General features: G+C 45.2%; 1 protein-coding gene across 5 annotated transcripts in view; it reads right to left on the bottom strand.

Moving 5' to 3' along the window:
• Positions 1-569: 569 nt before the first annotated feature.
• Positions 570-23,810, bottom strand: part of LOC148532287 (uncharacterized) — a 56,328-nt gene continuing 33,087 nt past the window's right edge. For 3 of the 5 annotated variants that reach the window (XM_088468054.1, XM_088468055.1, XM_088468059.1), the window contains exons 2-4: positions 12,858-12,974; positions 11,189-11,318; positions 570-2,124 (exon numbers count right to left, since the gene is read on the bottom strand). In XM_088468054.1, coding sequence (XP_088324180.1) covers positions 1,857-2,124; positions 11,189-11,318; positions 12,858-12,974 — 515 coding nt within the window. In that variant the 3' untranslated portion in view covers positions 570-1,856. Of the gene's footprint in view, positions 2,125-11,188; positions 11,319-12,857; positions 12,975-13,567; positions 13,694-23,810 lie in introns of all 5 variants that reach the window. The other 2 variants (XM_088468056.1, XM_088468057.1) reach the window with 1 other exon arrangement.

The raw sequence follows: 23,810 nt of genomic DNA, 5'->3' as shown, positions 1-23,810 counted from the left end.
GAGTCAAATTTTTAAATATCTGTCTGTTACTGAGGGCAGTTTGTTCACCAAAAGGCTGGAGAGTGGTACAATAATGAGTGTCTGCAGGCAACAGTGAAGCATGGTGGAGGTTTCTTGCAAGTTTGGGGCTACACTTTAGCAAATGGAGTTGGGGATTTGGTCAGGATTAATGGTCTCCTCAATGCTGAGAAATACAGGCAGGTACTTATCCATCATGCAGTACCATCAATTAGGAGTTTGATTGGCTGTATGTTGGTTTCATTGTCCTGCTGCAGAATAAATTTGGAGCCAGTGTCATTAAGAACTATTTTCAGCTTAAAGAAGAACAAGGAGTCCTGGAAGTAATGATATGGCCCCACAGAGCACTAATCTCAACATCATCGAATCTGTCTGGGATTACGTGAAGAGACAGAAGGATTTCAGCATCCACAGAAGATCAGTGGTTAGTTCTCCAAGATGTTTGGAACAACCTCCCAGCCGAGTTCCTTCAAAAACTGTGTGGAAGTGTACCTAGAAGAATTGATGATGTTTTCAAGGCAAAAGGGTGGCCACACCAAATATTGATTTGATTTAGATATCTCTTTTGTTCATTCACCTTGCATTTTCTTAACTGATAAAAATAAACTATTAAAACTTCTATTTTTGAAAGTATTTTTATTTAGCAGCACACCTGCCTAAAACTTTTGCACAGTACTGTATATACTATACCTCTTCTAATTTGTTACATTGTTGGTAACCCAGTATTATCTTGAGGAGCAGCAATAAATTATTAATATCTCTCAGGATTGAGTTTAAATAATATTGCGCCTAGTAATTTATTTAAAGTGGTTAAACAATCTAATCTGAAAAAACCCTCATGTTTGCATGTGGGAGCACAAGTTTGCATGTGGGATTCACACACCTAGAAGTTAGTCTGCAAGAACATCTAGATCTACAGAAGTCACATTTTGTACTCCCACTAAAACCTTCATTTTGGCCTGAAAATCCATGTACAAATGGGGATGCAGTCAGGAAGCTGACGGTCAAAATGCTGACTGCCTGCTTCCTGATTGTCAAATCTCGGCAGGGTACTAATGACAGGCATAAAATCCAAACGCCTGTCATTATACCTACGCCGGGAGCTCAACACCCAGCAATCCGATCGAAGGTAAGTCGGGCGGCGGCCGCCAACAGCTGCGGGGGGCAGGGTGAAATTAGGGGCTCACGAGTGGGATTTAGGGTTAGGCACCCCCCTGGGAGGGTTAGGCTAGGGGAAGGGGGGGTTAGAGTTAGGCACCCCAGGGAAGGTTTGGGTAGGCACCCCCCTGGGAGACTTAGGTTTAGGCTGCGGGGAAGGGGGGGCTAGGTTTAGGCACTTAGGGGGGGTTAGGCACTAGGGGGGGTTAGGGTTAGACACCCCTAAGGGAGGGTTAGGGTTAGGGGGGGTTCAGGTTAGTGATACTTACCAAAATCCCCTGTCGGGATTTCCACTCCTTCCGGTCTGCCGGCGTCGGTATTTTAACCGCTGGCCTTACAGCCGCCGGTCATTCATACTGTTTCCGTACAAATGGTTGCATTTGTGCCAAAATAAGTGTGTGATGTTACAAAACAGCACATTTACTCTACATTTGCATTGTGCCTTAATTTTTATTTCTTCATTTGATAGTGTTGAGATATACATGAAATATTATGTAAATTCAGTTGCAGTATTATTGTGTTTTATTTATTTTTAACTTAAGTTATACAGATAGGATAAGCTGGTAGTTGGTGTTGTATAGCACAAGAAAAGCAGCCTAAAGTGGCAAAAATGGTATATACCAGACTGTTTATGTTGCATCCAAAAATTGTATATACAAGACTTTATGTTGAGTAGCATTCTAGGCTTTTACTCTACGTCTCCGGACATACACCCGCCTCTTCACGGAAGATGGTCGGTTAGGAGGGTGGGTGAGTTTTTCTTGCCACTTGGGATATATGCTTGTGCGTCTTCGTAATGATGCAGGATTCCTAGGAGCCATATACAGCCTCTTCCTGATGAAAGCTTTGTTGATGCTATCGAGACGGTCATTTAACTCACCAAGACGTTTTTTTATAGAGTTTATATCCCTGAAAAGGTCATTGAGAGCTTCAGCAAAGGACCGGATACTGTAGAAAAACAAAATCATCATACATTGTATTGCCAAGGATATTTTGAAAAAAAAATTGTATAATACAGTAACCTAACATTTCACTTAATCATATTAGATAAAAGGTCTATTTGGTGCAGGTGTACCGAGAATGAAGAAAGAATGTATACAGTATACAATATAATGTTCTTAGTTCTGATTGCATGAAACTCACCTACTTAGGTGAGAAACTTGACATTATTTTGTTTTAAATATTTCAAAAAAGCTCTTTGATATTTTTATTAAAAATTGTTTTCAATTAAAATTGGAGGGTTTAGGTAGATAAAGCTTTTTTGATATTTTTATAACTTCTTTATTTTATTTATTATAGTGTATTAGATTTCTTATATTTATATGCACTTACATTTGAGATTATAGATGATCCACCCCATTAACAAAGAACTAGACATTTATAAATCGCTTCGATTGTAGATTTTTTTTGCTCTTTTTCAATGAATGGCAATCTATCAGTGATCACTCAATCTCCAGCAAGATTGCTTCCTCATTATTACTATTCTGCACTGATTCATTTCCTATTTGCCAATCTGTCAATTTTGCAAGGTTTTATATTTAATTTGATCATTCAATTAAGTGAAAAACAAAAGATTGTTGCTGGATGAATTCCTTTTATTATATTACATTTCCTGTCAGGAAGAGGAAATACCAACAAGAGAGAAAAGATGTTAGCCATCTCACCTAAGTAGACGAGATTCAAACAGTTAGAACTAAGGGGATTCCCGACCCACAGGCAGAAAACCGGGGCCAAAATCCCAACATCAGTTGAGATGTCGACTCCGTAATCTAAACAGCCGGCATCCCGGACATAAGAATAGCGGGCCGGGTTAGCCGTTAGCCTCGGGGGGGAAGATTTAGGTTTAGGCACCACAGGGGGGTTAAGGTCAGGCTGTGGTAGGGGGGAGGTTAGGGTAAGGCTGCAGGCAGGGTTTAGGCACCACCGTGGGGTGGTTAGGCACTAACGGGGAGGGTTAGCATGCATGAATGGAGGGTTAGGGGGTGAAGAAGGGAGGGTTAGAGCACTTACTCAGACCCTTTTGGAATCCCTGCAGGTATTTTGACAGCCAACATCCCAACTGCTGGTCTCACATAGCCAACCCAAACTAAGAATATTTTTAGTGCTCCCACTAGGCAGTTTTAGCAGGGTGCGGCACCCTGCCCATTTTCACAAACATGAAAAGCACCTTACCCTATTCCAGAGTGCCAGAGAGTGAATGAGAAGTAGGGGTGGAGCTTAATCAGGCAGGCCCCGAAACAATGCTTTCTTGTTCGAGTCCACTCCTGTCTGAAAGCAGCACATTCAGTACCTCCTTTGTACCCTGGGAGTGCCTTACCTGAGAATAGCTCTATGTGGTCTGGGTTCAGGATCCTGCTGAGCCACAGCCGCTCTAAAGCTGCAGTGTGCTGCATAACCCTGATCGGACTGGTCTGGGTGCCTTCTCTCCTGTCCTCTGCAACCACAATGCTATGCAGGACTCTAGCCTCTGGTGGCTTTGCTTTTAAATGCTCGCATTAGTGTTACCTGTGCCTGCAAGCTTCACTTTCCCTCTCTGATGGCCAGCATTTTTCTCTCCTCTGCTGGCATGCCCTCCTTCCATGAACTACCCTCCAACCAGGCTATATTTTATCATGTACATTGCATCCTACCTGCTCCAGTCTGCAGGTATCCAACTAATTAAAGGGCTATGTGGGGTGGTGTGATGGTCATTGATGGGGCATGTGGGGTGCTCTGTAGAGCATTGATGGGGCAATGTGAAGTGGTCTGAGGTGCACTAATGGCTATGTGTGGTGGTTTATGAAGCATTAAGTGGGGTATGAGGGATGGTCAAATGGTAAAAAGTTTAAATATTACATATACAATAATGCTACACCTTAGTGCCCCCAATTCATAATACACCACACTGCTATAGCATTGCGTTAAAAAAAATTCCTTCAAAATTAAATTAAAATGTGCCCTCCTCACTGATCAGTACCCTGCCCAAAAAATCCTATATACAGTGTACACTATACATTAATATTTGTCATTCTTGGCACACATGCACCAAAAAGACCTTCTATCTACCATTTTGGAGGGACAACTGGGATCCCGTATATATATTTATATGCTGCCAGCCACTGGTACTGCTTACAAATTCTGAAGTGGAGTGACTTGGTTCTTGTCTTCTATATGACAAGTAGTAATGGCAACATTAAGGATAAAATCACCTGTATTTCCATGTTTGTGGTAACCTGTAGTTGTGGTTCAATCTACAGTATAAACACCTTAGAAAAAAACCCAGAAGCATTTAGAGGGAGATACATAAAGGTTACCTTTTTAATTGATTGCCCCTTTAAAACATTAGACTGGATGCTACCAATTGGAATCACTTCTAGGGGTAAGTGATTCCAGATCCTTGTCTGCCACTTCATGTTAAGGCATCACCCATGTTGTTGTGGTTCCTTTAGAGTTCTCAGCTTTGACAGTATATTGTGGTTGCAATAATAGTATAAAAGCTTCCTACAGATGTGTCCTCATGCATCTAGTCTCAATACGACATGTGGCGTGAGATGCCCGGCGCGGGAGCTGCCAGGTCCCATGTGACTCTGCTTTTGCTGAGCGGCTTTTTCGCCTGAAAATGTGTCAAGGTGGAATGTCATGACATCACGTCACACTGCGCCGCTGGAGGAAGAGGTCGGAGGAGCCGAGACGAGTAAGGAGCAGCGTCCGCCGGGGGGAGAAGAAAAGAAGAAGGGATTTGGAGCCTTCTTCAAGAAAATAAGGTAAGTTGGCCGTGCTGCTCCTCACCTTTGGAACTCCCTCCCTCTCCCTATCAGACTCTGCACCTCTCTACCATCTTTCAAACGAGCTCTTAAGACCCACTACTTCATTAAAGCCTTCCAGCTCTCATCCTAACTTGCTGCTACATCTTCCTTTCTCCCGGCCCATCCCATTCTGTGTCACTCCTGTTTGTCTTCCCCTCCCTTAAAGAATGTAAGCTCTTTCGAGCAGGGCCCTCTACCCTCTTGTGCTTCTCCCTACTGTAATTTAATTTATCTCTTACTAGCCACTAGGGCAACTAACACTTGGCTGCTTATGCGGGCGTTAATGTCACTAATATAGCAATGTTTATCCATGTCCTGTATTGTATTGTATTGTAAGTCAATGGTTACTTTTTTGTCTATGTACTTTGTAAGGCGCTGCGGAACACTTGTGGCGCCATATAAATAAATGATAATAATAATAAGTGGGAAAAAGTTGGGGAGGGCAGTCTGAACACTGGTCTGGTCTGGTACAGTCATACATCTAATAAATAAATCATCTGGGGGAGAGAATTTGGGAAAAGCTGGGAAGGGCAGTCTGAGCACTGGTCAGGTCTGGTCTGCTCCAGTCATATATTCAATAAACCTGGGGGGGGGGGAGAATTTGGAAAAAGCTGAGGAGGGAAGTCTGTGCACTGGTCTGGTATAGTCATATATTTGATAAACAGGGAGGGGGGGTGGAGTGGGAAAAAGCTGGAGAGGGCAGTCTGAGTATTGGTCTGGTCTGGTACAGTCATATATTTAATAAACATGGGGAGGGGGAGATAATTTGGAGTAAGCTGGGGAGGGCAGTCTGAGCACTGGTCTGGTACAGTTATATATTAAATAAACCAGGGGAGGGGGAGATAATTTGGAGTAAACTGGGGAGGGCAGTCTGAGCACTGGTCTGGTACAGTTATATATTTAATAAACCAGGGGGGGGGGCGGAGTGGGGAAAAAGCTGGGGAGGATAGTCTGAGCACTGGTCTAGTCTGGCTTTATAATCTTTGGCCAAAATATTTGACCATTTTTTTGTTATTGTGTACAAATAAGTTAGTGGGGGAAGGGGGGTTGTGGGGGCAGAGGAAGGAGGTGTTGGGGGGCCCTGCCTATTTTGTTAGTCCCGGGCCCCACAATTTCTGATAGCAGTCCTGGCTGTATGCGTTGTACTGTGAGCCTATATATGTATGTTCTGCATTGTGTGAATCCTCCCACAATATCACTATGTACAAGCCCCTCTACTCAGCAGCTTTCTGATACATGCCCCCTGCTCACCAGTTTTCTCACCAGTGTTTTCCCCACGATTAATTTCACAGGTGCTCCAAACAGCTAATTTACATGCCAGCTGGCACTATCCTGCTCCAGGTGTATGACGGGCACAGTAACATAGATCTCTCCCCTGTCTTCAAGACGCACTGTGTAGTTGGGACACCATGAACATTGCAGAAAGGGTAGATAGAGAGTGCAAACATGCACTGTGTCTCAGCCTGCATTGCTAGACGCAATTATATTGTCGAGCCAGCAAGTGGGCAATATCTGCAAGAGCTCATAAAAATTATACTCTGCCCCCCTTATGGTATTGGAGTGTGCTCCTGCACTATCTCCATATTACCTAAGTGAGGCTTTAGGCCATTTACCATGATGGCTGCCGACAGTGCTACTGTGTATGCGCGGCACATCTTGTTTACTGTGTTAAGCGTCACAGTACCGCACAGATGTGTGGTATTTAGGAAAAGAGAGACCTGTTACCCATCCCAATAGCCTCTAATGCTGCAGTACATGACGGGCTGGTCCTCTGTACAAACTCCACTTCCTTTGCTACTATTGTTAATACTGTAAGTAAACCTGGTTAAGTCTCACTGTGTGGCGCACTTCATATGCTGATTCCGGTGGTGTCTACTATTAACAAATTTGTGTATACCACAAATAGTATACATATATCAACACTACCACCCAGTTACTTCTTAATATCACCCAGCTGGCAACATTTTCTATGGATAACAATGGGCCTGATTCATGTTCAGACGCTGATGAAGGATCCCACGCAGTTTTCCGATTATCGGAAAACTGCGCATGTGCATTACCCGGTCTGTGCATGTGCAGAATGGGTTCTGCCATATCGCTCTCAGATCCCCCAAGCCGCAGAATAATGACATGCCGCAGCATTTGGGTTATGTAGCGGGGGCTTGTCTGGGCAGCGTTCCTGGAAATGTGAGCGTGTCTCCACCATTTTCCATGGTCTGCGTCAGTGGACGCAGAGATTACTTAGACTGGCCGCTACTGCCACAATCGCAACCAATCATCGCGATGGTGATCTGAGGAAGCATCTACGGACGCTGCATTTGTATCGTTATTGCTGTCAGGAGGCATCTGCTTCCTATAGACACCTCCTGCAGTATTAAAATATTTGCTGGATGGTCTCTAGAAAAGTGGATATGTATAAGTCGCTCTCCTAAACCGGGGTGCAGCTGATAACCCTGAGCGGAGGACACCAACCACTATGATATATAAGCACAAATTATACAGGGGTGGGTGATCTGCGCTCCCCTTATTGGGACAATTCTTAAATCTCGGCAATATAAACAGCAATAATGTCAATCCGATGGTGAGTAGACCAACTATTTGTTCACAGTCCGTGTTACAGAGTGTTATTTCAAGTCGTCCTGTGGCTGTTTTTCTCTTCAAAAGGATACTTTATTCATCCTCAATGTGGTACCAGACTTTAAGCAGCTTTAATCCTTTTATGAATAAGCATAGGAACAAACAGCTGTCCGATGTTTCGGTTCGCTATGGAACCATTATCAGGGCACGTGATAATACCGTCCGAACATGAATCAGGCCCACTGCTCACATATGCTCCCCTGCCCAGCAGCACTTCTCACACGTACCCGTGCCACCAGCTTATCACACACATGTGCCATGCTCACCAGTTTTTGGCAAACACACCCCATGCTCCACAACTTTTGTCAAACTTGCCCCCTTTTATCTTATGTACATGCTTTTTACTTCTATCCTTTCTTTCTCTGTTTTTCTAATTCATCTTCTTATCGACTTCCATGGTTACACAGCTCCTCTTTGCCTTTCCTCTTCACACTCAAGGAAATGTCATGACATCTTCTGCACCACAATGTAAACAGCCTGAGGAGCAGAGATTGATGACTGCCAGACAGAGGGTATCATGCACATGCCCTGTGTGCACCAGCTTATAATACAGACACCCCATGCTCACCAGTTTTTATCAAACATGCCCCATGCTCACCAAATTTTGGTAAATATGCCCCCTTCTTTCTTACATGCTCTTCTCCCTACTTCTGTCTTCTTCTTTCTCTGTTTTACCAATTCTTCTTTTTATTGAATTCCCTGGTAGAGCAGCTCAGGCAGGCAGGGGAAATCATGCACTGCGCCGGGCAGCATGTGGCACTTAAATTACACATGGCCCTGGAGAAATGTCTTTCAAGGGGTTCAGTATCTTAAGTCTCCATTCATCATGTCGACATTCAGCATCTTGACACTGATGTTCTGTCGGCATGACCCTATGCAAAAAATAAGAATGACTCAATTCATCAAGTCTACTTCTAAGTATTCACCAGAGCAATATACAAAAAACTACTGATAATTTCGGCAGCATGACTGGTGTAATGTTTAGCAGCACTGAGGTCTTGCAGCTTTATTTACGTAACAGCCACCGCTTCCCGGTGGGATGGAGATGAACATTTGAAACCGCACTTGCAGTCAGTGTAAAGCACTCCAGGCTTTACACTGACTGCCAGGGCTGTGTTAAATAAAGCCCTTGGGTTTGATTCCCACTAAGGCCCTAACACTATGAGGTTTGGATATTCTCCCAGTTCTTGGGTTGCTCTCCTCCGGGTACTCCGGTCTGCTCCCACAATACAAAAAATATATTGGTACGTTAAATGACTCCCAATGAAAAAACGTAACCCTAGTGTGTAAGTGTATGTGTGTACATGTGGGAGTGAATATAGGGCCTGATTCTGACCCGCTCGCGAGCGCTGTACGCTCGCAAGCGGGTCGATGAAGCACAAGTGTGCATCGCACGATGGAGGAAGCTCCGTCGTGCGAATGTGCGAGACCCGGCGAGCGACGGGGAATCCATCGCTCAGGGTCTCGCACCAAAGGGGGCGTGCTGTCGATGGTGAGTGACAGCACGCCCCCTTTGGTGGGCGTGCCGGGGGCGTGGCTGCCAGACGGAGGCGTTCCCATGGGAACGCCTACCGTCTGGGTCCGGCCCCACTGACATCACTAGTGATGTCAGTGGGAGTGATTTTGGCTCTGATTGAGCCAAAATCACTCCAGGGCTTGCGGCAGCGAGACCCTACCGCAGGGTCTCGTCGAAAGCCCGATGGTCGCCATGGTCTTGACCATCGTGACCATCATCATGGATGCTCGCATAAGCTGTGGGTGGTAACCCACAACTATGCGAGCGTCCAAGAGGCCGCTCCAAGTTTAGGTAGGAGGGCCCTGATTCTGGTAAGAGCGTCCGGCTCTGAATAAGGCCCATAGATTGTATTCTCCACTAGGGCAGGGACTGATGTGGATAGCCAAATATTCTCTGTAAAGCGCTGTAGAATATGTATGCACTATAAATAACTGGTAATAATGAAATAATCTACATCTAGATTTAAACAAAAGTTGCATTTAAAAACTATGAGGCTAGGGTGTATTTGAAATCTCTGTCTTGTAGGGAAGATGGTAAGTCATACCCCAGTAAAATAACCCAGATCGAGTGACCCAGAAATCCTACCCGGGTAATGAGCAGGATTGGACACGGACACGGATACACGGATCATGGTGCTGTGTGAACGGTCCCACCTGGATTATCTGACCCGGATCACCACTAAAGCCGCTGATTGGAGCTCCCTGGGGTGCTATCACATGACCTCATATTTGTGAGCCTGAAAAAGGCAATTTTTTATGACATCCATAGGTTTTCAGGGCTGACCCAGGTACAGTGTAAATGGAGCCTACCTGGGAATAACCCAGGTTTGAAGGTACAGTATAATACTGCTTTTACACTAATGTCCCTAGTCTGACTCTGTTTTTGGAACAAGGTTTCAAACAGGGTCAGATCTGGGACATACCCCCTTCAGACCGCAGCGCCAACCTGGGTTATTCCCGGGACGGCGCCGTCCACACAGCACACGGGTGCAGTGGAACTGGTCTGCCTGCGCTTGGAGATGACATCATCTCCAAGCGGCGGCAAATCTGGAACTCTCCATCCTGTGGACTGGACCTGGGTCAGACGACCCAGGTTATCTGTTTACACTGCAAGGTGACACAGGTCGTTCCTGTGTTAAACTCTGAAAACTACCCGGGTTGATTGCCGGGTCACTCAACCCTAGCAGCAACCCGGGTTAGCAACTGATAATAACCTGGGTTTTAGCTGTAGTGTAAAAGGGGTATAAACAAGGTCTGACCCGGGTCTCATCTGGGACTGGCCCATGTTCAAAATCCCGGGTTGGACCTGGGATTTTTGGTGCGAAAGGGGTATCATTTGCTTGCACATGGCATTGATCCAGTCTGTCCCTAATAAGGAAATGTCCGATATAACTAGATAAAATATTTTGAATGAAACGACTAATGGTGCATACACATGGTCAGATTTTTCCTTAAGATATGAACGATAACGATGTAAAAATCGTTCAGTCGTTCATATCTGAAGGAAAATCTGACATATCTGACATACCTGAACGATGGACGATCAACGATGCGCGTTCCCGTTTGTCAGATAACGATATCTGACATCTGATGTGTTTGCAGTCAGACTTGGACGATTCCATTCATTTTAATGCAGTCAAAAATCGTTCAAATCGTTCAAAGCTTTGGTAAAATCGTTCAAATCGTTCAATCTTTCATCTGACAAGTCTGACAAATTTGACCGTGTGTATGCTCCATAACTTTGAAACACATTGTTAACATCTGATTTGCTTTTACACTTGTAGCGATACAGTATAAACTGTCTGCAGTTATACAGCTTGTAAAGTTAATTAGCTCTTAGTTCTGAATAACGTAGCATCCAAGAAGAAACTCACGCCTTAAAGAGAAAATGTGGTATTGCATTAATTTTCAGGTCATAGAATCACTCTGAATACATTTTTAAGACTGTGAATAATCTTGTTTGACTTTTTTTTTTTTATTATTATTATTATTATTATATTATTTTAATGCTAAAAAAACACAAGGCAAAACACTGTAAACATTCCAGTAATATGAAAAAAAGGATGGATTTATACCCTGTGTAGTCAGGAAGCAGGATTTGGGGCTGATACATCAAAATGTATTTTCCTTCACTGAAGATTTCGTTTCCCCATTTCTCTAGGGTTCCAGTAATGCTGCGAGTTCTAAGGATGTTTACTTTCCCTGCTGATATAGGAGATAAACTCAGCATTGAAAATAAAATGGATATAATTTCCAGAATTCATCATTGTACAATAATATTAAGGTATAATAAACAGTGCACTTTACTAGATCATTGAATTGGGATAGCAAAATGGCTACTGACAGCCATTTATATTCATGGTTCTTATGTGTGTATCAGACATGAAGTGTATCAGGCATTAAATGGTACAGGAATGTGGAAGCAGACAGGCCATAAATCCTTTAGGCGTTGTCTACTGCGATGTACGCTTGCGTTAAGTTTTAGAAGTCCTTATCAGTAGTTAACCAATAAAGTAGTTTGAAGTAGGTTATGCCCATATTAGTAAGAGTTAGATGGGTATGCAAGTAGGATACTATATAAACGAAGAACAAAGGAGATTCCAGTGGCCTGCCCTATGCCTGGACTAGACTGCAGCTGGTGGCCAGGATATTGTTCGTTCCAGCTCTATTCTGAGAGGAGGCTCCTGGATCATGTTACCATTTATATTCCGAAGCTAAGTAACTATTATTCTTTTATATCTTGTCATATGTTGTAATAAATTATATCTTTTTCAAGATACTGGTTTGTGTGGCTTAATTAACCTTCTGTATCCAAGAACCTTATCTCGTTCCACCGGGAACAATCATCTAATGGTCAGCTCTTGTCTTCTATAATAATATTGTCAAATAGCAAATCTTTAAACCTATATGCCAATGGCAAAAATAACAATAACCACTACATTATGTTCTAACCCAAAAGGCGTGTGTAGCTGGCAAATGCACTAAGAACAACTGCAGCGTGCAGTCAGGGGAGGCAAAGCCATCTCCATCTCCATGCCACCACCCCAGCCACTGACCTCACCACACGTCACTGAAGAACAAGCGCTAACAGTATATCTAGCCGTGCTTTGCCATAGCTTTTGGGTGGGCTTTATAATCTCTATAGAATCTTCTTTTAGTCAAATCTAGGAGATAATATACTCACATTGGGCCTGATGCAGAAGGAGCACTGAGCCAGTATGGATAGCATACTTTTGAAATCGCTCTGAGAATGCCCAGAAAACAAAGACATGTACATGTGCCTATGCAGACTTGTGGGATTCTGGTACTTACTGTATATCAGCCTGTGGTAGGAGAGGCGGGACGGGGTGCTCTAATGTAGGCTAAGTACAATTAGGGCATATTTGCATAATCGCAAAAATCAAGCAGAATGGCAACCATAAGTATATACTACAGAGGAAGTCGGTTGCAACCACAATGATGATGATGATGATGATGGTTGCTATCATTACCAAACTGCTTGTGATTAGCTGATTGCAAATGTGCTGCTGGCACTCAAAGGTGCTTTCTTCATTACTTGGGCATAGTAGATTATGCTTTTGTATGCGTGCATTACCTATTTTTATTCTTACTTACACAAGGTGTAGAGTTGTCATATAATTATGCTATTTTTAGCTCCTGTACCGCTTGAACATTATATGTATCTGTATATTGCACTGTTGTTTTAATCAACCAACAGCACAGGTGTCAGTAACATTAATTTACCTCCTTCTCTGTAATTCCATTTCTCTAGTTGATCGATCACATCTTTCTGTCCATGTGGAGCACTGACAAGTGAGAGGAGGGTCAATGTAGAGAGCAGGGCTTTCATTATGAACATGCCTAGAAGACATGACCAAAAGGTAATTACAAAGACACGTGGCTGGATGGACTATACCTTGTAGAATACTGTTATTGGAATACCACAACCACAATTCATTAAATCACAGACAGACTGTAAAATATACAGATTTTTAAACCTTAGTGAAGTGACCTCTAGAAAACATACAGGAATCACTGGGCCTGATTAAGATGTGGATGTTAATGCACAGTCACAAGGAAGCGGCTATGCAATACCATCCAACTAAAATGCAAATGCAGCAGGAGATGTCCATAGGAAATAGATGCCTCCTGTATGCACCTGCAATTCAAGTGCAGCGTCCGTAGGCGCAGCTTTGCTGCACCCGGCCAGGCAGCGGTAGGCGATGCTCACGCAGCCTGGCCATAGGACTCTCTCTGCCAGGTCCAGGAAGTCTGCACCTGATGATGCAGACCCTGGGCTTGGCATGCCTACAAAACGGGGGCAACGCCCAAACATCAGATATGTATGTAAAAACCATTGCGTTTATGTACATATCTGAATTTAGGCCCACTCTAAATGCAAATCACAAATTAAAGAAGTTCTCCACTCAAACCTATTATGTTGGTTAACTTACACTGCACCCAACAGAACTGTGGGATGTACTACAAGTGATTCATCAAGTTTGTTAGGTTGCTATGCAGACACACATTCCAGCTTTTCTCCACCGTGGCAGGTAGACTGCAGAGGAAAACCTAAAGTGCTTAGAGAGTAAGCCTATATTATTATTTTTTACTAAATGTACTGCACAGTACAAAAAATAGTTTACATTACATCTTTACTTGTGCCACAATATTCAAAAGTTATAATATTTCAATACAATTGGATATGTAAATGTCTGATATTTTACTACCTGCACATAATTTCTAATACATTATTGAATAATATATATACATAAAAAAATCTCCAGTAAGCAGCACTTACATTAGTAGCATAATATTGAAATAAGTAATTTTGTATCTTTTTCAACAATATAAATGAATGTGTGTAATGAATATGAAACATTGTTATATAATTTACCATTTATGTTTTTTTACTCAGGTTATTGACATTTGCATGTTTCAAGGGGGAATCATAAGTGTCCTAACCTGCCTCCTAACCCAGCTTTTCCGTAGCCTAACCCTAACCCACTCCCTAGTGCCTAACCCTAACCCCTAACCATAAACCCTCCCCCTAACTCTAATACTTATCGTTGGGATGCCGGCGGTCAGGAATCTGGAGCCTGGTTTCTGAATGCTGTCGGGATACCGGAGCCGATATTATGAACGCCGACATCCTGACTGCCGGGATGGTGACTACATCCAGTTTCAAGCTAATGAATTTGTGTAGTGAATATGAATATAGCAATGTAACACCCCTTACACTAAGGGGTTTGGGAACATTTGACTGTTATGAATTCCAGTGACTACTCCTAAGTAAGCCATCTAGAACTCAGGTTTTCGAGGTCTTCTGCCACTAACAATGCCCGTTGTTCCCTTAGAGATTATTAGTTCACCGGTACTTACTGATCGGAGCAGTAGCAGCTTACAGGAGTCTTGGTTGGAATCCAGGGATGAGGAAAAGAGTTAGAATAAGGAAGAGTCAATGATGTAGCTTAGAGAGGTGTGGCTTGTGTGCCAATAGTGCGGCACATGTGCAGATGGTGCGGCAGATGTGCCAATGGTGCGGCAAATGTGCCGATGGTGCGGCAAATGTGCCGATGGTGCAGCAAGAGTGGCGATGGTGCAGCAAGAGTGGCGATGGTGCAGCTTATGTGCTGATGGTGCAGCAAATGTACCGATGGTGCGGCAATAGCTGATGGTAGAAAGTTGGTAGTAGATGCTATGGCTTTGAGAGCCAATGGTGTGGCCAATGTGCCGATGGTGTGGCTTGTGTGCCGATGGAGGGCAATAGCTGATGGTAGAAGGTTGGTAGTAGATGCTGCAGCTTTGAGAGCCGATGGTGTGGCCAATGCACTGATGGGGTGGCTTGTGAACAATTGGGAGAAAGTTTGTAGTAGGTGCTGCAGATTTGAGAGCCGATGACAGCACGGTAGTATTGGTGCGGCTAGAAAGCCATAGGAGAAGCTGGAGAGCCAGAGACAGCACGGAAGCCACTACAGGAAACACAGAGTCTTCACCACGAGGTGGAACAGAATGCTGACCATGCAGCCCAGCAAAGGGAACCCACAGGAACACTATAGCTGGCAAGCCGGCAAAAGGCCAGTGTGTTCAAATAGAAGGACCATCCAATCACGCAATGCTAAGGATAGCATGTGACATTCTAAGGCTTGCCGATCGCCTAGCAACCGAGGGAACCAGAACAACAACATCCAGGGAAGGTAAACTGCTCGAGGGAGACAAGTCATGACTGTTACTTGTAACAGTAACCCCCCCTTGAATGGGGTAGAACCCCCAGAACCCGGTTTGTCCACAAAATCTCTGAAGAAAAGTCTCTTCAACCTTGGAGCATGCAGAGCAGTTTCAGGAATCCAGGAGCGCTTCTCCAGACCATAGCCCTTCCAGTGGACCAAGAACTGCAGACGACCCCTGGAGATCCTAGAGTTCAAGATCTTCTCCAGCATGAACTCATGTTGACCGTGGACCACAACAGAAGCAGGCCTGGATGGGAAGTTGGGTTTGAATTTGGCTGAACAGAGGACCGGTTTGAGCAAGGAACAGTGGAAGGTGTTATTGATATGGAGAGATTTGGGTAACTGAAGTTTGAAGGTTACCAGATGCGGAACAGACCAATGAACCTGGGACCCAACTTCTGTGTAGGATGACGAAGCTTAATATTTTTGGTGGAGAGCCTAACAAAGTCGCCCTTCTTAAACCTACATGACTTCCGATACTTGTCAGGCTGACTCTTTGGAGTGCAGAGATATCTTCCCGAAGACTTTGATGAACTTTGCTCCAAATATGACGAAGCCGAGAGTCCGAAGATGAGACTGGTGAACTGGAGTCAAAAGAGTTTGCTCTCGGATGTTGGCCCATGATACCAAAAAATGGAGATACCGAAGATGCAGAATGGCATGTGTTGTTAAAAGCAAACTCAGCAAGGGGTAGATGGGATACCCAGTCATCATGGCACTTAGAGACATAACAGTGTAGATATTGCTCCAGACACTGGTTGACATGCTCAGTTTGTCCATTAGACTGCGGATGGTACCCTGAAGAAAGGCTAAGGTCAATGCCCAGGGAAGCACAAAAAGCTCTCCAGAACTGTGCCACAAATTGTGTTCCTCGATCTGACATGATATCCATTGGTAAGCCATGCAGGTGAAAGATATGCTGGAGAAACAGGCCAGAAAGCTCTTTGGCAAAAGAAAGTTTTGGCAATGGTATAAACTGCGCCATTTTACTAAAACAGTCCACCATCCAGATCACAGAACATTGAGAAGATACCAGAAGGTCAATGATAAAATCCATGGTGATGTGAGTCCAGGGTCTCCTAGGATAGGAAAGAGGAAGTAGCAAACCTGAAGGAGCCGTCCAAGGTGTTTTGTTTCAGGCACAGACATCACAAGCCACGACAAATGCATGCACATCTTTGGACAAGGAAGGCCACCAGACTGAATGGGAAAGTAACTCCATGGTCTTACTGATGCCTGGGTGACCAAAAGCACATGAGTGTGAAAATCTAGTAGGACTGATTTCCTGAATCTTTCTGGAATAAATAGTAGACTAGAAGACTTATCTGGAGGTGACTCTGACTCAGGCATGAATGAGCTCCGGAATAATAGGTTCATCCATACTGAAGGTCTGCTGCACAGGTTTGAAGCTCCTGGAGAGAGCGTCAGCCTTGACGATCTTTGAACCAGGATGAAAAGAGATGAGGAAGTTGAACTGGGTGAAAAACAATGCCCAGCGTGCTTGCCGAGAATTCAACCTCTTAGCAGACTGAATGTATGAAAGGTTTTTGTGATCAGTAAAAACTGTGATCTGGTGTTTGGCCCTTTCCAGCCAGTGTCTCCAGTCCTCGAAGACCCACTTGATCCCCAGCAACTCATGATTTCCCACATCATACAGTAGTTGCGTTCTGCTGCGGTGAACTTGCGAGAACAATAGGCACAAGGGTGCAACTTGTTATCAGCGAGATCCTTCTGAGACAGAATGGCTCCACCTCCCGCTTCAGATGTATCTACTTGCAGAATGAATGGAAGATCCGGGTCAGGGCGCTAAAGCACTGGAGCCTGAGTAAATGCAAACTTCAGGGCTTCGAAGACCTGGACCGCTTTGGATGACCTGCTTGAGATGTCCGCCCCTTTCTTGGTCAGCTCAACAATGGGTGCAACAATGATGGAGAATGATCTAATAAATCTGTGGTAATAGTTGGAAATGCAGAGGAATCGCTGGCCTGCTTTGAGAGTAGTTGGCTGAACCTATTTTGAAATTGCCTTGACCTTACCAGGAGCCATGGAAAAACCCTGGGAAGAAATCATGTAGCCTAGAAAGGAAACTTGGGTGACATCTAAATCACACTACTCTATCTCCGCGTAGAGGTGATTCTCATGCAATATCTGTAGAAATAGGCGTACATGCTGATGGTGTTGGTCCAGTGACTGAGAAAAGATAAGAATGTAGTCCAAATAAACAACCATGAAATTTCCCAGGAATTCTCAAAGAACATCATTAATGAGATCTTGAAAGACCGCCGGGGCATTGGATAGACCGAACGGCATGATCAAGTACTCATAATATCCGGTGTGAGTACTAAAGGCCGTTTTCCATTCGTCCCCACTCTTTATTCTGATCAAGTTGTATGCTCCCCTAAGGTCTATTTTTGAGAAGATGCTGGCCTGGCACAGCTGATCAAAAAGTACCAAGATGAGAGGAAGCGGATAGGAGTTTTTGGTGATGATGTTATTCAGACCTCTGTAATTGATACATGGATGAAAGGACCCATCTTTCTTCTCCATGAAAAAAACCCAGTCCCCACCGGTGACTTAGAGGGGTGGATAAATCCCTTTGCCAATGCGTCTTTGATGTAATCCCTCATCGCCATGTCCTCTGGAACAGAAAGAGAATATAACTGGCCTTTTGGCAATTTGGCACCTGGTATTAAATTGATGGCACAGTTGTAAGCCCGGTGCAGAGGGAGGGCATCTGCCAGCTGCTTGGAAAAAACATTGGTGAAATCTCGGTACTGGAGTGGGATGGCAGGAAGAACCTTGGAAATTGCAGGTTGAACTGTCCGAACAGGGAGCACTAGACATCGAGTCTGACAGGCATGGCTCCATTTTATGATTTCCCCAGAGGACCAATCCACAATGGGGTTATGATCCCTGAGCCAGGGGATACCAAGAACAACAGGGGCCAAGGGGTATGGAGGGGATAAAAAGACATGGTCTCTGAATGAAAAAAACATTGGTGAAATCTCGGTACTGGAGTGGGATGGCAGGAAGAACCTTGGAAATTGCAGGTTGAACTGTCCGAACAGGGAGCACTAGACATCGAGTCTGACAGGCATGGCTCCATTTTATGATTTCCCCAGAGGACCAATCCACAATGGGGTTATGATCCCTGAGCCAGGGGATACCAAGAACAACAGGGGCCAAGGGGTATGGAGGGGATAAAAAGACATGGTCTCTGAATGAAAAACTCTGACTGACAAATGGAGAGGAGACGTTTTAAACTTAACATGACCTGTCGAAATCAATCCTCCATCCAGTCCACAGATTGGGATTTTCTGATCCAAAAAGATAAGTGGTACACCCAGTGTGCAGAACAAAAGGAAATCAATGAAGTTGACAGCCGCCCCACTATCCAAAAATGCTGAAGTGGTCAGAGTGGAGTTAGCAAGTTGGATGGCTGCAGGAACTAGCACTGAGTTTTTGGAGGAAATGGGAGCCAGGCCTAAATGCAATTCCTCCCGAACACCTAGGCCTTGCCTATTACCAGTTTGAGTGGACAATTATTCACGGTATGCCCCTTGTCTCCGCAACACATACAGAGGCCTAGAGATCAACTTCTGCATCTCTCTTCAGGTGATAAGCGAGATGCACAAATCTGCATTGGCTCTTTTGTATCCAAAGGCAGAACCCAACTGAGAGAGCGAGGTGACCTGGTGGGAAGGTTCTGTTCTCGTCTCCATTGCCGGTCAATCCTAATGGTCTGCTGCATGAGGTCATCCAAGAACTCAGAAGGGGAATGCTGAATGAGAATGTCCTTGATGGCCTCAATGAGTCCGAGACGTTATCGGATGCGTAGAGCCAGATCGTTCCACCCCAAATCGGTTGCCCATCTGCAGGATTCTGAGGAGTAATCTACCGCCGCCTTCAGACCCTGTTTGAGGGAGTGTAATTTGGACTCAGCCAGAGTAGTTTGGTCTGATTCATCATATAAGAGACCTAAGACCATGAAGGCATCAATGGTTTGTTATGCAGCATGGGTTGAGGGCAACCCAAAGGCCCAAGTCTGTGGATTAGGGGTGAGCGGGTTCGGTTTTACTCGGTTTTACTCTGATCTTTTTATTGGCTGTCGCCGAACACGTGTTTTGGATAGCGAATAAAATCGAGCCGAATTTGTGGTAAAGTGGCGATAAGAACCGAGTAAAACCGAGTAAAACCGAACCCGCTCACCCCTACTGTGGATCCCCCTGAAGTAGAGAGATTACCAGTCCCACTCATTGCAACTGTGTCCCTGAAGAGACAGGACGAAGCTGAAAATATAATTTGCAACTTTCACGAAAGTTAAGAAACTGTCGGTGATATCCAGAAAACCGATCTGGCAGGTTCATTTTCGGCTCTTGGTGAGGAACTGGAAGAACAGGAGAACTCCTTGATAAAGGCCAGCTGGCCGAAATGCATTGGTGACCCTGCCGCAGCACATCCAGCACCTTTGAAATCACCAGAACATACCGCCATCTCACCCACACGAGCAGCCCGTGGCCCGCTGCCATCAACATCACCACCCTAAGCTGCTGTAACTGAGCGCTCGCACCTGTCAGAGGATGGCTCAGACCTGCATGCCCATTAGGTACTGTCCGCTCTGACAGTACCCTGCGCCTCCAGCCACAGGACCGTACCCCACGGGAACGTTGGGAACGTCACACACGACGTCGCTGCATCGCTGCCACCATACCTCGATCGCACACCAAGCCCCAGGCAGCTTAAGAACTAATGGCTACCTGCCTGGACAGCACCCTGAGGGACCACAGAGGTCCCTTATCCCCAAATTCAATCTAGGATAAGTGCTTGGACTACATCCCGCTGGTGGACCACCACAAATCCTACCGGTAGGTAAGCAGACATTTACATTAGTGCGGGACGCCGCCTACTGGACAAGTCTTGGAACATTCTGACACTCCACAATCCCGGTTCCTTAAGTCTGTAGACCATAGGTCCAGCAGCGGAACGTGCAGAAGTAAGGACCGCATGCAAAAGAGCCCCCTGAAGGGGTCTACCCACTCCCCACCGAGGATTGTCTTAGAGATGCAAAATATTGCACCCTACAGCATTAGTACCAACCCAAGGGAGCACTGTGACTCACCCAATAAACAGATCGGTTCCACACTCATTTGCCTCGTTTCTTCCTTTGTTTACCAACCCATACCCAGCCAGACACTATGGACCTCATTCAGAGTCGGTCGTTGCGGCCACTCGGTCGTACGCCACCGATGTTCGCTAAACTAAGCGTATAATTCGCTAAACTAAGCGTATAATTCGCAATGCGCGTGCGCAAACTAGCTATTATGATCAGAAATTGCTCTCTCCTTGAACACAGCCAGGTCGTTAGTTTGAGTGACAGGATGAGGCATTTTTGGGTGGTAACAGGGGAAGGTGCTTGTGAACGGGGGAGTGGAGATCCGAACGCAGGCGTGCCTGACTATGCAAACGGCATTTTATGGGAGTGCATAATTAACTAAGTAGTGTCATGGCACATGTGACATGGAAGGTTTTTACACTGACTAGATCGTAGTGCTTAAGAGAGGGTATGGTCAACCTTAAGCTTTATGAGCAGCTCCGATGGTTCCCGATGGTCTCGATTAATCCTTATATGCCCGGAGATAACATGTGATGCGAATGAGAAGGGGGCGTATTTTAAGTCTTATGGCCGCATCCTCCCCTCACTCGTCCAGCTAACGATCCCATCTTAACGACGCAACTTGCGAGCGCTTCATTTGCATATCTGGTCCCTTTTACCTTACGACCGTGCGGCCGCAACGACCGACTCTGAATGAGGTCCAATATACCCAAGTCACACCCACAGCATTAACATAGCTTCACCCACGTCCCACACAACATCCCCACGCACACACACCACCATTCCAATACACACAACCACCACTCCCTTACATAACCCTTCCATCCCCCTACCCTTCCCCTTCCCCACTACAATCTACGCATATCACCTAGGAGTGCACGTAACCCCCCCTTATGTGTGCATTCTGTTGATACAGGATCAGGTACTCCTGTTATACATTGCAGCACCCTCACCACCCTCTCCCTTTCATTTTCCCCTTCCCCTCCCCCGCCGCTTTACATAACGCATCCCCCATCTTCACTATATTGTTTGAGCACTGCCCACCCGACCATATACTCCAGTAGTATTGGTGTGGCTAGGAAGCCGTAGGAGAAGCTGGAGAGCCAGAGACAGCACAGAAGCTGCTGGTGTGGCTAAGGTGCCAATCATGCCGCAAGAGCCGATGGTATAGAGTTGGTAGTAGGTGCTGCGGCTTTGAGAGCCGATGGCAGCACAGTAGTATTGGTGTGGCTAGAAATCCATAGGAGAAGCTGGAGAGCTGGAGACAGCACAGAAGCTGCTGGTGCAGAAAAGGTGCCAATGATGCGGCAAGAGCTGATTGTAGAGAATTGGTAGTAGGTGCTGCGCCTTTGAGAGTCGATATTGATGCAGTTAGAAGGCCGTAGGAGAAGCTGGAGAGCCAGAGACAGCATGAAAGCCACTACAGGAAACAGAGTCTTCACCAAGAGGTGGAACAGAATGCTGACCATGCAGCCGAGCCGAGGGAACCCACAGGAACGCTATAGTCAGCGAGGAGGCAAAAGGCCAGTGTGTTCAAATAGGAGGACCATCCAATCACGCAGTGCTAACGATAGCATGTGACGTCCTGAGGCATGCCGATCACCTAGCAACCAGGGGAACTGGAACAACAACATCCAGGGACTGGGACCACGACTTGTAACAGCGACATTTTAAAAATAATAGTTTATATTGAAGAAACCTAATGATTTTGTCCACTCATAATGATCAAGTGGTATACTGTACAGTTATCCCCTTGGAAATAAATTAGTTAGCAGCTATATATTCCCACAATTTGATAACCAGCAGAAGGAATTTAACCTAGCCTGCGAATGGAAAAATAAGGAGGACAAAGAGTGTAGGGCCCCTAAGAAATTCCCACTAAACAGCACTAGGCTTTACCAGCTGGTCAGAGCTTGGAAAGGGCTGTGGGCTCGATTCAGACCCGTTCGCTAGATGTGTTGGCACGCAGCCTGCCTATGCAAATCCAGCCAACCCACAGCAAGGCAGGCGATCGCACGGCAAGGCATTAGCATGCCCACTATGTCTTAGCGTGCGATCGCACTGTGTATGCAGACGCCCGCTAGCCGGTCTTTAGACGTCCACTAATGCGCGTCATGTCCAGGAAGTGTACGCAACCATCGGTACCATCAAGTACCATCGGATGTATACACAGCACTTGTGGTTGACCATACACTACCGCAAACACTGCAAGCACTTCAGTGTAAAATTCAACCAAGTGATGTGTACTATGACGCTGCCTCTTAATTATGCATGCCTCTGAAACGGCATTAAGACGATCTGGCGCACCTGCGTTCGCACCACCACTCCCCCGTTTTCATTGACCAACCCCTGTCACCACCCAGAAACGGCTTTTCCTGTTACTCATTCAGCCGGGCTGTCTACGTAGCGAGCGAATGCTTCCCGATCGCATGGACTGGTTTGCGCACGCGCATTGCGATGCGTGTGCATGTGCACAATGCAAACATCGGCAGCCTGCGTTTGACCGCTTCCTAGCGAGCGGGTCTGAATCAGGCCCTTTGTTCAAACCAATATAGTGTCCCATTGCATTCCTATTGCAATGATCGTCAGTGAACTCTGGAACTCCGTTAGAGGTAGTATTGCCTCATCCACGTGTTTTTTTGCCAATTTTCCGGGATGCCTACATGGATAGAAGAGGACACTTTTCCTATGGATGTGAGTAATAAAGTTGTGAATGGACTTGTGTGAGGCAGTCTTTGTTTAATAAAGACATTTTGTCATGGTGTATGTATTATTAATATTTTTATAGAGGGGCACTGCAGGTTCCAGCGGGCACTGTATGCCAGGGCATGCTTGCACTTGTGGTTCTTCAAGTTCAGCATGCCCTGGCAGCCATTTAAATTGTTCATGACAGCTGTGAACTGTAATGCAATAGTAAATAACAATATTGTTTACATTTTTAAGGGTGTATGGAATAGCCCTAGTGCTACTAGCACAGGGCTTGTTCTTTCTAGGGGGAAACCACCAATTTTTTGTGGGCTTCCTTCCCCATATTGACTGGCCTAGGGCAGGTTGGCACTATGGCGGGGGAATCTTGCCAGGGTGATATTAAGGATGGTAAAGCCTAGTGCTGTAATTTGAAATTTAAAAAGGGACCCTATGAGAAACAGCCCCATTGACACAATTGCCTCCAAGAAACATAATTTTCTGCCCTAAAGTGTTCAAAAGTGCAGATTTGCACTTAAACCAGAGCAAACAGACATTAGTTTTCATTGTCTAACTTGCACTAGACTCCTGTCTCTCTTCCCCTCCTGTTTATTATATAAACTCTTTCTAGCAGGTAGCTAACCCTTAACTCTTTCTAGCAGGTAGCTA

This window comes from Taudactylus pleione, unplaced genomic scaffold (assembly GCF_031769625.1).
Source record: "Taudactylus pleione unplaced genomic scaffold, aTauple2 ptg000080l, whole genome shotgun sequence".
Lineage (NCBI taxonomy): Eukaryota > Metazoa > Chordata > Amphibia > Anura > Myobatrachidae > Taudactylus > Taudactylus pleione.
Note: the sequence above shows the minus strand (reverse complement) of the source record. Positions and strands in the feature narration are given on the sequence as shown.